Source organism: Musa acuminata, chromosome BXJ1-5 (assembly GCF_036884655.1).
Source record: "Musa acuminata AAA Group cultivar baxijiao chromosome BXJ1-5, Cavendish_Baxijiao_AAA, whole genome shotgun sequence".
Lineage (NCBI taxonomy): Eukaryota > Viridiplantae > Streptophyta > Magnoliopsida > Zingiberales > Musaceae > Musa > Musa acuminata.
The window spans coordinates 38,641,895-38,660,000 of NC_088331.1; the positions used below are offsets into that span (position 1 = coordinate 38,641,895).

Here is an 18,106-nt window from a genome sequence, read left to right on the forward strand (position 1 = left end):
ACAGAAGAGTAGGTTTAAGAACCAAGTTTCCAAAGGTGCCGTGTGATCAAGACAAAGCCATGGGCGGGTGTATGTGTCACCCTCGAACTCGAACTCATCATCAATGGACCGGCTTCAGGCTTTCGCACGCAACACAAAATTAATGGACCGACCCGTGTTGTGAGACATGGGCCGATTGAACCGGCTGTGGGTCCACGTATTTTAGCACCCCATCCCAGACGCACACGCGTCGCCAAGCAATTGGCCCGAGTGAGATTCAATCTTTATGCCAAGGCCAATGCGGTCGATTACTATTTGAGTAGTAGGGGTTGATGCATTTCCGAGTTGCTGCTATATACATGGCATCTTGATTGTGGGTGAATCTACGTCAGCATGTTCTTTGATTCCTCAGCCACCTGATGTTGATGTCTCTGTTGCTGAGAAAGGTATCAAAAATAAGTTTATGTCTCACCTTTTCTAATATTTTTGTGAAAGTTTTGTTGATGATGCAATATATGGTTTCTATCAATTTAGGCTATTTTTGTTTATTATTATTATTATAAAGAAGAGAAAAAAAAAGTGCTTGCGAGCAATTGACAAGAGTAATGCTAACAGTATTTGAATTTTCAGTGACATGGAGAGTGTTGTTACTACATAACTTGCTTGATAATTCTTAAGAGTCTCTACTTCATGTGATATTTTTGTCCTAGAATTCTTATGACAGCTACTTTTCTCTATTTGAATTAAATGAGATCTGAATTTTTATCCAAAAAAAAGAATAGTTTTTTTTGGTTGAGTTTGATTCAAATCTCTCGTGCTTGTAGATTGGATACATTAATTTTTAGATTTGAAGTTAGGATTGTCAATGCACACAATCTTATTTATGTTATTGATTTTGAGACTCGAAAAGAAATGATCTTATGATTATAGATCATCACGGCATTAAGCTTTAGATTTCCACATATAATATTGTTATTGTATTTGAAAGTACCAGCTAATTTAATGAATAAAAAAAATTAACAGTTCATCGCAAGTTTTTGGGTTCAAATCTATCTAATGAAAGCTAAATATGAAATCAGAACTGTAAAGGTTAAATATGTAACAGAAAGTAAAATGAAAGCTACTGAAAACACAAAAAATGAAGAAAGAAAAAGAAACTTTGTCCCAAGAGCAAGAAAACGAAACCAAGAGATGGGAAAAACTTTGCAATCTTTTACTGATCCTAACTCGAAGGTGATTGATAATAGGCTTTAGTGGTCAACTCAACTTGGACCAAATATAGAAGAGGAAGCAGATATTTTAAAGAGTTGAATCCATATTGAAAATTAGATCACATATAAAAGAGAGCAGAAATTTCAAGAGTTGAACTGATATCATGAAAATACTAATAAATTTTGAATCTTAACTATTTAAAATTTATAATCAAACATATTAAAAAAACTTATAATAAAAAATAAAAATATAAAAATAATATATATATATATATATATATAATAACACTAAAGCCTATCCGAGGTAGTTGTAGAAGACGTCACATGAAAAGCAGTAGAAGTGGTAAAAAATCCACCAACTCCCAACCCTACTTTTGTGGAAGACAGGAAAGTCTTCCACAAAAGTAAACACCGGAGATGCATGTGATACCAACAGTCCATAAGCCTTCGTCGATCTGTCCGCCCCCAGTTTTTGGATCGTCAAATGCCTCAGATCTCGATGGAAAGAAGAAGCCAAAAGAGGCACGTCACCTTTGAACTACAGCCTTTCTCGATCACCGGCGCCAACTTATACCTAAACAATTGAATGAAAGGACTCGGTGGTGGTTACAGCTTCTTATCCATGTGCCGCGTGTCGATGTAGGAGGAGTCTGAGCAGCTGATCTTTACAGATCAGAGTGGAGTTCTCCGATCTCCCCTGCACCTCGATCATTGCCATGAGCTTCTCCGGCGCCATCGCCTACCGTGCCACCGCGTCCATCGTCGTCGCCCCTCTTCTCGTTTTGGTCGTCATCTACGCCTGCTTATGGCCGTTTGGAGTACCCACAGCTTTCTTCCGCTTGCAACATGGTGCAAATACTGTAAGTAAATCCACACACCGTATATGCTGAACAGTACGCACAGAGAGCTCAGAAACTAGCTTGTATTTTGCGTGTGGTCAGACGGAGATTACCCCAAAAGATGAACTGGAAGCAGCACTAGAGGCGGTCGCCATGGAGAACAGGACTTTGATCATCGCGATACTGAACAAGGCGTACGTGGAGCAGAACGCGATGCTGGATCTGTTCTTGCAAAGTCTTGGAGAAGGGGAGGACACCGAGTTCTTGGTCGACCATCTTCTCTTCGTCGCCGTCGACCAGAGGGCCTTCAACAGATGCCGCACCCTGGAGCTTCACTGTTACAATCTCGTAACCGAGGGCGTCGACTTCTCCAAGGAGGTCTTCTACATGTCTGATGCATTCAACAACATGATGTGGCGAAGAACTCTCTTCCTCGGAGATGTCCTCCGGCGCGGATACAACTTCATCTTCACCGTAAGTCATAGTAAACCATCCTAGTGATTGTATGTTACTGCGACATTTCTTATGTTGTCTTTGCTATCAGGATATGGATGTCATGTGGCTACGGAATCCGTTCTCACAGTTGTATCGTGATGGAGAGGACCTTCAGATGAGCAGTGATTGCTACTCCTGCAACCCAATCGATAACTCCTTCTTCAACACCGGCTTCTATTTCGTGACAGCAAACAACAAGACCATAGCACTGTTCGACGAGTGGTATGCGAGGAGGAACAACTCGAAAGGCATGAAAGATCAAGATGTGTTGCAGAAGATGAAGAGGGAGGGCGCGTTCACGCGGCTGGGGCTGAAAGTGAGGGCCTTGGAGACTACCTATTTTAGTGGGTTCTGTAGAATGAGTCAGGACTTGAGGAAAGTGATTACGGTTCATGCGAACTGTTGTGGCAGCATGAAAGCTAAGCTCATAGACCTGAGATCTGTGCTAGAAGCTTGGAAGGTTAACAACTCGAATGGCACTTCAAATGCTACTACTGCTGCATGGCCTCCGGTCAAGGGAATCTGCTTGCACGACACTAGCAATAAGCACTGAAGTGAACAAGGTCAGATGACCAGGGTTTCCGTGTGTTCACAACTCGAGATAGATACTTGTCGATCCATGTATCACTTATGTGTTCCATGCAATTATAAATGCTTCCCTTACCAGTATAAAGCAAAGGTGCAGGATGAAATGTTTTAGCCTATACTTAGTACCGACGAGCAATAGGGAGAAATACAAAGAAGGACGAGAAAAAATAATTATTAAAAATTAAGAACAAAAAGAAAAGGGGGATAATTGTCATTCTCACTCTTGACTCAAGAGAAGACTTCCTATAATGAATTATTCGTAAGACCTTGGAGGGACCTTGGAATAATGAGGCACCCGTGAACATCTCATGTACGACATGATAAAGACCCACTTGACCACATTCATCAAACGTCAAACTCATATGCACTCAAAAGATGAACGAGAAGTTGGGAAAGAGAGACTATTTGGAAAAGGTCGGAGAATATCAGCAGCTATAGTGCAAATTGAACTTAAATTTCCTGTTGCTCGAGTTCTCATATATTCAGAAAGCTTCGTACTTGTGTTTGCCGGCGGGCAAACTCCGAGGCACAAAGATGAAATGTTTTGTATAGAATGTTTAAATTAATATCATTTTTATATCAATTTTTTATTAAGTGGGGAGCAATATAATTATGCATGATATTTTTCTCCCTTAATATAAATTAATTATCATAAAAATATTTTATTTTATTTAAATTATTAACTTTCTTGTTTGTATAATATGATTAAGGAAATAATTAAAATTGATTTCCTTAATCTCATGGATAAATTAGTAATTTTATCAATTAATTAAATTATTATTTATTTGTCTAATGAGTGATGTATTTTTAGAAAGTAAATAATTTGAATTCTATTTTTGTGTATGAATCTTAAGAAGTAAATATTATAATTTTATCTTTGTGTGTAAAAATAAATTAAAAAATTTAAAAGAAAAATAAATAAATTATTATTTATCTTTTTGAAAAAAAAAACTCATCTCTCCTGCTCTCCCTTCCTTTATCCTCTCGGGAGGATTAGAAAAGGATTTTCCGAGAAGAGATAGAATCATCTATTTTTGTTATTAGTTTTTATTTATATTTTAAAATCACTTATATTTAAATTATTATAATTTTTATGATTCATAAAAATATTTTAATTTTATATTTTTATACTTATAAATAATTATCATTAAATTATAATATTAGAATGATGAGTTAATCTAATAATATTTTTAATTTATTTTATTAGATATATTTATGCTTCAAAAATTATGTTTGAATTTTTATGATTTAATTAGTTTTAAATTTATGATCATGAATCCAAATTAGTTCATTTATAAAAAAATAGATTTGAAATTAATTTGTATTTTATGATATTTTAAAGTATCTTTTAAAATAATAAAATTTAAAATTTGAGTCTGACCTAGGCTAAGTTGATTGGCCAGACTAGTTCACATGGCAAAATATGATTAAACCCCTTATGGTTATGCATAACCCAACTCATGTGGCTAAGTATGATTCAACCTATCTAGTTAAAAATGACTCAACTTATGTGATTAAGTAAGACCCAACCCATGAGCTAAGCATGATCTAGTTTAATAGTAAGACTCAACCTAATTTGTAAGTGAGGCTCCACTTATACCGCGAAGCTAGGCCCACCCAATTATGTGACCAGCCTAAATATATCATTGTCCCTTTATTCACCTTAACCTAATATTTTACTTGAGATAGGCATGTATAGTGCACGTGACCCATCCAAAACTTAGATGAGTTTATTCATCAATTCAATCTAGGATATTACGATATGATATAGTTTAATTTCCTGAGCTTGTTAGTTGGCTGAATCAGATTAGTTTAAGTCGATTGAAATTGATTCTAGACTAACTTGAACTATAAGTTTTAACCTACTTGAACTAATTAAGATTAATTAAATATAAAATAGATCAGTTTTGGGTGATTTCAAATCAGTTTTATAATGATTTGATATTGGTTCTATTAGGTCATAATTGAATTAAGTTTAATGTAGATTAATTAGGCTATTATAATTAGAGTTCTAGTTGATTGAAGACGAGAGATTGATGCCTTGGATATTTATTATTTGATAAATTTAAGAATTTTATCTAAAGGTGTCATTTAGAAATGATTATTAGTTTTTTAAATTAAATTGATGATACTATTATGATTATTACCTTGTAATATATGTAACTATACTGAATGATTACATTGGAAGTATAACTTATAAAAGAAGTAACGAGTCTATTAAAATGTGAAGTCACTAATGAGCATAGTCTAGTAGATCATATATTAATCATAGTGTCTCATTATATTTTACTATATTATTTTTTTGATGTAAGCATGAATAAATGGATGAATGTAAATGAATGATTATAGTTGACTATGTTTCTTTATGGAGGGTAAGTAGGACAATTTTCTTCGGAAATTAATAACCCATTAAACATGATAATTAAATGATTTCTATATTAATTATTGGAAGTAACTTATCCCCACTTGGTTGGATGATAGATACCACTTTATTTGTTGTTGAGAGTGTAATAGGAGCTGTCTTCATTTGTTGTGACGAATCCATCCAATAAAGTATGTCTTTTCATCCACTATTGTAAGAGTGTATAATTAGGTGTAATATACACATTTGTTATTTATCTCATTTATACGTGATTGATGCATGATTTTATTTATTATATACAAATTATTATTATTTTACTAATATATATATATATATATATATATATATGTCATAATAAATTAATATGTTATCATGTTATATTAGATTATTGATATATATATGTTTCATAAATATTAAAAATTAACCTTATAATTTTTCAGAAGTTACTATCAATATATATGATTACTGATGTATTTTTTTTAATATTTTTTAAGAGTAATCTACCATTTTATAATAGATATGAGGTTTGGATGAAAATTTTATTTTATTTTTGTCACTCGTGACCCTAAAAGAAATATATATTTATTAATTAAAAATATTTAATATTATAAAAACATTCATTTAAATTTAAAAATAAAATATTTCTATAAATTATGAATAATAAAATAATATATATTTTTAAAAGAAATTAGGATATGAAACAAAAAGATCGACGAGAAGTTGGCAGAGCGACTTTATTAGTAAAGGTTGAAGATATAGTGTAAATTAAAGTTAATTTCCTGTTGCTTGTGTTCAAATATATTTCCTAAGCTTCGTACCTGTGTTCGCCGGCCACAGGCAAACTCCAGCAAATTATGCAAGAAAACAGAAGACACCGAGGCAGAGAAACGAAATGATTTGTATAGAATGATTGGCCATCCATTCCGTCCCATTGGTTTCAGGAGCCTCCCCTCCGTCTTCTCAAACGAGAAGCGAAGCTTCTCTACATCTACTGCAGTCTGAAGCAGTTCTTGATCGGGTCATCATGAGAGCTATAATCATCCATATCGAGAAATTAAAAGAAATTGATGGATTCACTTCACTACTAATCATCCGCACTTACTACTGGTAACCTTCCAATATGCGATTATATAACATTTATTCCCAAAGATACCAAAGATAGTGAGGCAATCACCTAAATTAATTTGTGATAGGTATATGATCTTTGATTCCGGTGCATGCTTAATTAGGAGACGACGGCCAACGGAGTAGGTTTAAGAACCTAAGTTTCCAAAGGTGCCGTGTGATCAAGACTAAGCCATGAATGGGTACGTGTCACCATTGAACCCATCATTAATGGACCGGCTAATGTTGTGAGATATGGGCCGATTGAACCGGCTGCGGGTCAGGTATTTTAGCGCATACACACACGCGTCGTCAAGCGATCGGCCCGAGTGAGATCGGATCTCTATGTCAAGGCGATGCAGTAGTTTACAACTTGAGTCAACAAATGTGGTCTTTAAGTGGTAGGGTTGATGCATTTCCGAGTTGCTATATACGTGGCATCTTGAATGTGGGTCTATGTCAGCTTGTTCTTTGATTCCTCAGCCACATGATGTTGATGTCTCTGTTGCTGAGAAAGGTATCAAAAATAAGTTTATGTCTCACCTTTTCTAATATTTTTGAGAAAGTTTTGTTGACGATGCAATATGGTTTCTATCGATTTGGGCTATTTTTTAGAAGAGTACCGATAACAGTATATGATTTTTCAGTGATATAGAACCAATTGGGATCCTACTTCCTTATTTTAAAGCTTGCTAAAGGGGAATACTAATGTTTCGTAGGGCATGATCATTCACCAAGAAAGAAAGAAGATGAAAAAGTGAAGTGCCGAAAGCTTGTTGATATGCGCCTAAATGTTTCATACGTCATTGATATATACCTAAATATTTCATAAGTTACTGATATACTCATAAATATTTTTTATGCTATTAATATACGTAGAAGTATTTTTTATGTTATTGATATACTCTAAACATTCTTTACTCCAGTATTATGAACAAAGTATGATTATGATGAAATGACATTTGTGAATTTTTTATCTAATAAAAAAATATTTATGAATTTTTGTATATATGCTTTGCACCTTAATATTAAGTCCGTATGAACTACTCTCTCTTGTTATGGATATATTAGTCACTTACTAAGTTTTATAGTTTACTCTATTGTTATATAAATTTTTTAAGTTAGTTTGTCACTCGTTGAAATGGTTGACTTGACTAAAGCAGTAGAAAATTATTCAGATTTTGGATAAATCTTATTAATTGGTACATTATAGTTATCGTATAAGTATGTTTTGTAGATAATGAAATAGAAGTAATTGCCTAAAAAAAAAAAGTAGACATCTAGTTAGATAGAGTGAACGAGATTAGCTATTGGAGGCTACTCCAGTTGTGTACGAAAGCCTGATAATAGTTATGATCTCACACTATGATATTTGTGTTAGGATCGGAGCGGCATTAAGAAAGGGGGGGGGGGGGTGAATTAGTGCAGCGGTAAAATAACGTTGGTTTAAAAGTTTTCGTACGATAAAAATCAATTTCGATGAAAATCGATTTTGGAAGCTTAATAACTTAGAAGCGTATGGAAGCATAGTGACTAAGTAAAATAGTTTGCGGTATGTAAATGATAAGAATAAAATGCAAACTAGAGAACACAGCAGTTTTAGAGTGGTTCAGTCAAAATGACCTACATCCACTTGCGAAGCCTTCTTCGAAGAGGCTCCCAACTTTCACTAGCAAATCACTTTGAAGAGGAAGGACAAATACCCCTCTTACAACCTTTTACAAGTGGTTCATACTCTTACATATTTTCAAAGAGAAAGAGGGAGGTGAACACTCAAGCTATTGAAAACAAAAACTTGCTAAAGGCTTTGCTAAGACTTTTATCTCAATCTCTTGCTTCTCAAAGGTTATAATCTCAGCTGAGAATTGAGGGGTATTTATAGGCCCTAAGAGGATTCAAATTTGGGCTCCAAATTTTGAATTATCTTGGGTTTCCGAGGTTGGCGGTTCCACCGCCGGACCTCTCGGGTGCTAAGCGGTGCCATCGCTCAGTCCAACGGTGCCATCGCTCAGTCCAACGATGCCACCGCTCAGTTCTCGAGTTCTGGGTGGTGCCACCGCCTAATCTGGCGGTGCCACTGCCTACACTATTTTAGCTCACTGGTTGGGCTCTAAACTTGGCTCAAACTAGTCCGAACTCGGGCCCAATTGGCCCCTAATTAGGTTATAGGATTAACACTTAATTCTAACCCTAATTAATATGCTAATATGAATTTAAAGACATTTCCTAAGCTATTACAAAGTTCGTAAGTCAAGACTTCTTCCGACGAGCTTCCGGCGAACTTCTGACGGTCTTCCGATAAACTCTCGGAAACCATTCTGCGGACTCCCGACAAGCTCCTAGACTTCACGATTTGATCTTGGTGAGTTCCAACGAGCTTCTTCGGCAAGATCCGATCTTTCTCTGTGAGCTCCGCGAACTTCCCATGAACCTTTCGGTGAGCTTCCGAAAAACCCTTCGGCAAGCTCCCTACTCATTCTCGGCTAGTTCCGGCAACATTCCCGACGAACCTTCGGACTTCTGTCGAACTCTCGAACTCCCAATGAATCCTTCGCGCTTGACTCCGTACTTTGTTTCGCTTTATGTCTTCATCGTTATCGTAGTTAATCCTGCACATGCAAGCCAAAACTTTACTCCGATCTAGACAATTAATACAACGCGAATTGACATTCTGTTGCCCTGCACGTCATTGGTTGGCGCTTTGTCCTCTCTTGCGGCTTGTTGCCCAATCGGCGGTTGACCTCCGCAACCCCAATATCCTCGGTGCAATTCCGCTCTCCTTGGCCTGATGCTCGACGTCCGAAGCCTTCTACCGTCCAATATCCTGACGTGATCTCCTCTGGCGCAACGTCAATTCCTCATGCGTCAACTATCTAATCCTGATCGAGTAGACCTGCATCACTCAAAATACAGTTAAACATCTAAACACAATCAATTAGTTTCATCATCAAAATCTGAGATTTAACAATCTCCCCCTTTTTGATGATGACAACTAATTGATGACTAACGGAGTTAACCTTAACTCCCCGGAGTTTAACTAAACTCCCCCTATCAATATGTCATTGATAGAAACTCTTGGATTCATGAATCCAAGCAACATGTTATCATAAACTTATGTATAACATGTCATGTCATCATACTTCTCTCCCTTTGTCATCAACAAAAAGGAGAAGTTCCTACTCTTATGTGTTTAGAGATAAAAAGTTCCATACATTGCATGAAAAACATAGTATCAAATTTTATCATCATGCAATTTAGCAATTAAAGATGTATAAGTTTAGCATGTTTGTTTTTCTTGAGATAACAACTAATTGCTTCTCTTTAAACTACAAGCTAGCAATTTTCATGATATGCAAGTTGCAAGCTAGCAAAAAATTATGAAAGCAAATACAAGATAACTTTCTTGTGTAAGCTCACGATTCTTGCTTCCTATTGCAATGTGCAAGTTGTAAGCTTTGCTTTTTTTGCAATGTGCAAGTTTTCAAATTTTGTATCTTGAGCTAGCAATATTTCCCTCATTTGTCATTGTAAAAAAGAAAAGAAGAATACAGTTTTGTAGTTCTTTTTTCTTTTACAACGATTTCAAAATCATGACAAAGGATGAATAATCAAGTTATGAATGTTAAGATAATTTTTCATCATAAATATTTTATCATTGCATGCATCATTATCATAAGTTGAAGTATTACATGCATAATATCATATCATTATTCATAATTACATTAATATTTCAATATAGCAATTTCTTCTCAAAATGTGTAACTTAGCACTTATTGCTTCCGTTGATATTTGCAAGCTAGCTAGCAAAATTTGCTCCCCCTATGTCATTGTCAAATAGAAGGGAATAATAATACAATAGTGTAATTCATTTTCCTTTACTATAATCTTCAAATCATGACAAGGGTTTAGTGTCAATCTTATTTGTGTATCATTATATTTTCAAATTAAAATATACATATTTTTAAAAATCTTATATTTCATTCATGCACGATATTGAATAAATCGATCGACATTATGTGGATATCATACATGATACTAAAATTTTTAACTATTTATCAATATTTTGATTATGATACCAAACAATCATCATTTAGAGCATTCATGATACAGAACATTAAATTAGCATTTATCATTTTAGCAATAACTCATAGTATTTTAAATCATGATTTACATCATATGCAATACATCACATCATAATTAGAAAGCACAAGTATTACATGCATCATTACAAATCATAAATGTTTCATATCATGATGGTATCGATTTTGTCAAATTATATCCTACCATGCATGATCAAAACTTCTCCCCGTTTTATCATTGAAAATAAGAAAGAAGTAGGAAAGAGCATAAAAGTGTAAAATATTTCAATCATTTCAAGGCATTTATATCATAGATACAAAGAAATCATATCATCAAAGATAAGACCATTTGAATACCAAAAGACATGATTCATTTTATCAAATTTCTTCCTTTTATAAATAGCAAAAATTGTAGGTGTACAAAGAAGAGATTTTGATTAAAAAGAATCTCAAGTAGTAAATCCAAGAAATCAAGATCATAATTTGAATACAAACTCATTCAAATTCAAATCGTTAAATTCATCAAAATCTCAACATTACTTTCAAGAGATTCAAAATGGTATACATAGATTTATCATAATAATCATCAAGATCAATAAGATAGAGAAAAATAATTTTTCAAGGAAAAAATATTTTTCTCTTTTTGGTTGTTTCAATTCATATGATTTTATTTCATTTATGCCAAATAAAAACACGTATTATGTTTAAAACCTAAAGTGTAAGATTTATTACAACAAATATCAATAAGGCACTTCCATTATAGTAAAAATCAATAATCCATAAATCGCAAGACTCATCATGCATAATTTTAAAATTTATTAATCATGATCATTATGCATGACACTAAAACATGGTTTCAAAATGTTTAATATTTTTATTACATAATTTCATCATTATGCATCATCATATTTTCAAATTCGAACATGCACAATTTCAAAACTATATCTTTCATTTTTCATGCATGATATAAATAACTCAATCATCAATATGGGCATATCATACATGATATTCAAACATTCATGATATATCATTTTGGCAACATGATCATAGCTATTCAAATGATAGTATCTAAATGTCAAAATTCATTACATCCTATCATGCATGATCATTAACTTCTTATTTGTATTTCATGCATTATTTCGTTTCATCACATAAGGAATATCAAGAAGAGTTATTGGGTGATGAAATAAATATTTTATGAGTACAAGGAATTACATAAAAATCATATCATGAAAAGATAATAATAAAAGACGCATTTTCTTTTGAAAAATCTCCTCTTAAATAATCAAGGGAAAATCTTATGAGATCATGATATAGATAAAATTCATTTAATCTTATAAGAGAATAAGATATTAATTCAAGCATATAAAATTTCTCAATTCATTATGAATCATAAAAAGAATTGTGGTTCCGAAAAATCACGATTCATTTAGGAAAATTTTCTCTTTAGTGCACGATAAGAAGAAATATAGCAATGATACCAATCATAATTCATTTGGATAGTAGATACTAAAAAGGAACATTGAGGATATAATATCTTGATTTTTATAGTGTAAATCTCAAGTTATAAATCTCAAAAAATCAAGATAAAGCTCATTCAAATTCAAATCATCAAATCAAAATCATTTTCAAGATATTCATAAAAAGATGATAAAATAGATTCATCAAACCAAGAATTTTCAAGAAAAATACTTTTTTTTATCTATTTAGTTGTTTCATATAAGCATGCCTTTGTCCTTTTTGTGCCAATATATATATATATATATATATATATATATATATATATATATATATATATATATATATATATATATATATATATATATATATATATATATATATATATATAATCAATCATTTAGGATTGAAAATGAAATTTCTTCATAAAAATCATGATCATTATGTATAACTTTTAAAATCTCATGCATAAAATGGTATCAAAACATTTAATATTTTCATTCCATCATTTTTCATTGGTTTTATTGAACATAATTTTGAATGATTCTTATAGATAACTAAAACATCTTTAGTTTTAATTTATATGATTGATTTTATCTTAGCATGCTTAAATTTTGTTCATATGTCAAAACCATACCTAGGTTTGCCGTACCGGACTGTACCGCCCGGTACGGGCGGTACGTACCGGTCCGACAGGCCAGCGGTACGCGGACCGCCCCGTACCGTACCGAGACTGTAGCAGTGTACAGTAACACTATAGTAGTGTACAATATCACTGTAGCAGTGTACAGTGCTCGGTACACGTGAGTGTACCGCTCGGTACACCTGGGTGTACCGAGCGGTATACCGTACCGTACCGGTACCGAGCCTGGGTCGAAACGCCGGTACGGTACGGTACGACGAACCTTGAACCATACATCATGTTTGAAAACCAAAGACAAGGTTCATAAAAAAATCATCAAGCCTTCCTTTCAAAAGCCATGCATCGTCATTGAAAATCAATATTGAAATCGTCAAAATATACATTCTTACTTCTCAAGCACATGCATAAGATTAATCTTACTAGGTGTATAAGCATTAGATTTATATCTAACATTTTATTGCATTAACATGACAAATGCAATTTTCAAGAAAATTAATCCTAAACTAAATTAAAAATAACTCATGAAAGTATTATGTAATTTCGAAATAAATTACGAGGATTTCGATTACCTCGTTGTTGAAAGTGGTTAAGGCATAGTTTGCCACATCGCCTTTCTTGATTTTCTCCTCGTCTTCGGAAGAGCTCAATTCATCCCAATTTTTGTTCTTCTTGCGTCCAAAGCAAGTAGTTCCATTCTTTTTGCTTTTTAATTTTTGTTTCATTTGTAGTTTAAGTTCACCATCACTTGATATTATGCTCGAGTGGTCTTCATGTGTTCTATGTCCCAAATCCTTCCTGTCATTTGGAAGGTTGTTCTCGAGTTTCCTTTTTGTCACATTGTTCATTTCGTAGGTCATTAGAGACCCAATAAGTTCTTCAAGAGTGAATGTTTTAAGGTCCTTGGCCTCTTGAATAGTCATAACTTTTGGATCCTAACTTTTTGGAAGGGATCTTAAGATTTTAGTGACTAGTTCAAAGTTAGAAAAACTTTTACCAAGAGCTTTGAGTCCATTGATGACATCCGTGAAACGGGTGTACATGTCTCCGATGGACTTACTTGGTTTCATTCGGAAAAGTTCATAAGAGTACACAAGAATGTTGATTTTGGACTCTTTCACTCGGCTAGTGCCTTTATGAGTGACCTCAAGAGTTCTCCAAATATCAAAAGTCGAATCACAAATTGAAATGCAATTAAATTCATTTTTGTCAAGTGCACAATATAAGGCATTCATAGCCTTTGCATTTAAAGCAAAAACTTTCTTCTCCGATTCATCCTATTCGCTCATCGGAAGAGAAGATTTTTTAAATCTATTTTCGATAATTTTCCAAAGCTCGAGATTCAACGAAAGTAAGAAAACTCTAATTCAAGTTTTCCAATAAGTGTAGTCCGTCCCATTGAAAAAGGGAGGACGAATGAGAGAGTGACCCTCTTGAAAGCTGTAAAGAGCTATTTCTATTTGGGTGTTAAACCAAAGTAGAAAACCGTGGCTTTGATACCAATTGTCAGGATCAGAGCGTCACAAAGAGGGGGGGGTAAATTAGTGCAGCGGTAAAATAACGTTGGTTTAAAAACTTTCGTACGATAAAAATCAATTTCGATGAAAACCAATTTTGGAAGCTTAATAACTTAGAAGCGTACGGAAGTGTAGTGACTAAGTAAAGTAGTTTGCAGTATGTAAATGGCAAGAATAAAATGCAAACCAGAGAACACAGCAGTTTTAGAGTGGTTCGGTCAAAATGACCTACATCCACGTGTGAAGCCTTCTTCGAAGAGGCTCCCAACTTTCACTAGCAAATCACTTTGAAGGGGAACGACAAATACCTCTCTTACAACCTTTTACAAGTGGTTCACACTCTTACATATTTTCAAAGAGAAAGAGGGAGGTGAACACTCAAGCTATTGAAAACAAAAACTTACTAAAGGCTTTGCTAAGAATTTTATCTCAATCTCTTGCTTCTCAACTGAGAATTGAGGGCTATTTATAGGCCCCAAGATGATTTAAATTTGGGCTCCAAATTTTGAATTCTCTTGGGTTTCCGAGGCTGGCGATGCCACCACTGGACCTCTCGGGTGCTGGGCGGTGCCACCACTCATTTCTCGGGTTATGGGCGGTGCCACCACCTAATCTGGCGGTGCCACTGCCTACACTATTTCAGTTCACTGGTTGGGCTCCAAACTTGGCCCAAACCAGTCCGAACTCGGGCCTAATTAGTCCCTACTTGGGTTATAGGATTAACACCTAATCGTAACCATAATTAACATACTAACTATGAATTTAAAGACATTTCTTAAGCTATTACAAAGTCCGTAAGTCAAGACTTCTTCCGGCGAGCTTCTGACGAACTTCCGGTGGTCTTCCGATAAACTCTCGGAAACCATTCTGCAGACTCCCGGCAAGCTCCTAGACTTCACCATTTGATCTTGGTGAGTTCCAATGAGCTTCTTCGGTAAGCTTCGATCTTTCTCAGCAAGCTCCGCGAACTTCCCACAAACCTTCCGGCGAGCTTCCGAAAAACCCTTCGGCAAGCTCCCTACTCATTCTCGGCTAGTTCTGGCAGCATTCCCGATGAACTTTTGGACTTCCGTCGAACTCTCAAACTCCCAACGAATCCTTCGCGCTTGACTCCGTACTTTGTTTTGCTTTATGTCTTCATCGTTATCGTGGTTAATCCTGCACATGCAAGCCAAAACTCTACTCCGATCTAGACAATTATTACAATGCGAATTGACATTCTGTTGCCCGGTACGTCATTGGTTGGTGCTTCATCCTCTCTTGCGGCTTGTTGCCCAATCGGCGGTTGACCTCCGCAACCCCGATATCCTCGGCGCAATTCCGCTCTCCTTGGCCCGATGCTCGACGTCCGAAGCCTTCTGCTGTCCAATATCCTGATGTGATCTTCTCTGACGCAACGTCAATTTCTCCTACGTCAACTGTCTAATCCTGATCGAGTAGACCTGCATAACTCAAAATGCAGTTAAACATCTAAACACAATCAATTAGTTTCATCATCAAAATTCGAGATTCAACTATTTGTCTTATGTTAAATATCAAGCTGTAACTATGACTCAGGCTCCACATATACAACACAGGAAGTAGAGGAATCCTAACCTATAGGTTAGGTTTGATTCAAATCTTACGTTTGTAGATGGGATACATTAATTTTCAGATTTTAGGTTAGGATGGTAAATGCATACAATCTTATTTATGTTATTGATTTTAAAACTCGAAGTGTAATATCCCTCACTTTTGAAAATTATTAATAAAGATTTATTTATAAATTTGAGGACATATATGTAAATATAAAAATTTCAAGGACTAAACTGCTAAGTTGCAAAATGAAAAGAAAATAAAGAAAATCGAAAATTTCGGTTTTATCCCACCGCCTCCCACGCACTCTCTGTTTCTTCGAGAAACAGAGAGGAGCGGTGGGGCGCGAGGAGAGAAGAAAGAAGAAGAAGAGGGAAAAGAAGAGAGGAGGAAGAGGGAGAAGAGAAGAAAAGAAGAAGAAGAAGAAGAGAGGGAACATGGAGTGGAGAGGGAGAGGCAGCAGCAGCAGCTAGGGCTGCTGCACCTCTGTTTCCCGCAGGTGGAAACAGAGGAGAGTATGTGTGGGGCGTTGGGGAGGAGAAGAGAAGAAGAAGAAGAAGAAGAAGAAGAAGGAGAAGGAGAAGAAAGAAGAAGAAGAAGAAGAAGAAGAGAGGAGGATAGCTGCGGCAAGGCTGCAGCGAGAAGGTGTGTGGCGTTGCGGAGGAAAAAAAAAAAAGAGGAGAAGAAGAGAAGGAGAAGAAGAGGGAAGAGGGAGAGGAGCGAGAGGTGGCAGCAGCTAGGGCTGCAGCACCTCTGTTTCCTGCAGGTGGAAACAGAGGAGAGGTGTGGGGCGTTCGAAGAGGAGAAGAAGAAGAAGAGGAAGCAGGAGAAGAGGTTGTGATACCTCTGTTTCCAGCAGAGGAAACAGTGAGGGAAGTAGAAGAGGAGAAGAAGAAGAGAAGGGAAAGGAGGAGCTGCGGCTGCGGCGGTGGAAGCTGCAGCTGGAAGAGAAGGAGAGGAAGAGATGGTGAGGAAGAAGAGAAGTAGTAGAAGCGGGTGAAGAGGCGGCACCTCTGTTTCCTGCAGGAGGAAACAGAGGAAAGGAGGTGCTGTTCGTCGGGGAGAAGAAGGGGAGGAAGGAGAAGAAGAGAAGAAGAAGAAAGGAAGGAGGAGGAAGAGGAGAAGGGAAAGAAGTAGCTGCTGCTGCGGTTGTGGCAGCTGCAGCTGTGGCAGGGAAAGAGGAAGAGGAAGGAAGAAGGGAAGGGGAGGAAGAAGAGAAGGGGAAGAGAAGGGGCTGCGGCTGCTGCGATGGCAGCTGCAGTTGGAAGAGAAGAAGGAGAGGAAGATGAGCAGGGGAGGAAGAAGAAGTTGTGGCCGCGGCTGAGGCTGCGACTGCAACCGTGCAGATGGGAAAGAAGAGAAGGAAAGAAAGAAGAAGAGAAAGGAAAAGGGAAGAAGAGAGGAAGAGGAGAAGGAGAGGCAGCTGTGGCAGTGGCAGCTGCAGCTGGAAGAGAAGGAGAGGAAATAGAGCAGGGGAGAAAGAAAAGGCTGCGGCTGTGGTGGCTGCGGCCATGGTTGCGACTGCGACTGCGGCAGTTGCAGCTGGGAAAGAAAAGAAAGGAAAGGGGGAAAAAGGGGCTGCGGAAGGGATTGCGGCCACAATGGCAGCGACTGCGTATGCAGCAGCTGTGTCTGCGAAAGAAGAGGAGGAAGGAAGGTAGTGCAGTGGAAGGGGCTGCGATTGTGCCAGCGGTAGCGGCGGCGGCGGCGGCTGTGGCAGCTGCGTTTGGGAAAGAAAAAGAAGGAATGAGAGTAAGAGAGAGCAGGTGACTGTGCCTCGATATTCGACATGTGGTGTAGTTGCGAAGAAAGGAAGAAAACGGGAGCACAAAACGAAACAGAGAGAGGACACGGAGGAAAAGTAGAAGGATTTGGGCTAGCACCTTCTTTGGATCTTCGGATCGAAATCTTTGATAGGCAAGTTCCCTGATCGTTTCTCCTATAATTGCTTTGATGTTTCTTATTGCAAGTTCCCTGATCGTTTCTCCTATAATTGCTTTGATGTTTCTTATTGCAAGTTCCCTGATCGTTTCTCCTATAATTGCTTTGATATTTCTTATTGCAAGTTCCCGATTCGTTCCTCCTGTAATTGTTCTAATCTTTCCTATTGCAAGTATCCTGATCTTTCCTTACTGTAATTTGATCTCTACATTTGATTTGAATATGTGGAACTTGAATTGTTCTAGCCTTGCATTTGATATATCTCTTGTTTAGACATATCGATCCGAATATGTGCAACTTCTGAGATTCTGACCTTTC

General features: G+C 36.3%; 1 protein-coding gene across 1 annotated transcript; it reads left to right on the forward strand.

The window, feature by feature from the left end:
* The first annotated feature begins 1,777 nt into the window (after nt 1-1,777).
* Nucleotides 1,778-3,314, forward strand: LOC135674204 (uncharacterized protein At1g28695-like). The gene is made up of 3 exons (XM_065183808.1): nt 1,778-2,050; nt 2,132-2,503; nt 2,574-3,314. The coding sequence occupies exons 1-3, from the start codon at nt 1,907-1,909 to the stop codon at nt 3,075-3,077; spliced, it is 1,020 nt and encodes a 339-aa protein (XP_065039880.1). The 5' UTR covers nt 1,778-1,906; the 3' UTR covers nt 3,078-3,314.
* Nucleotides 3,315-18,106: the final 14,792 nt, after the last annotated feature.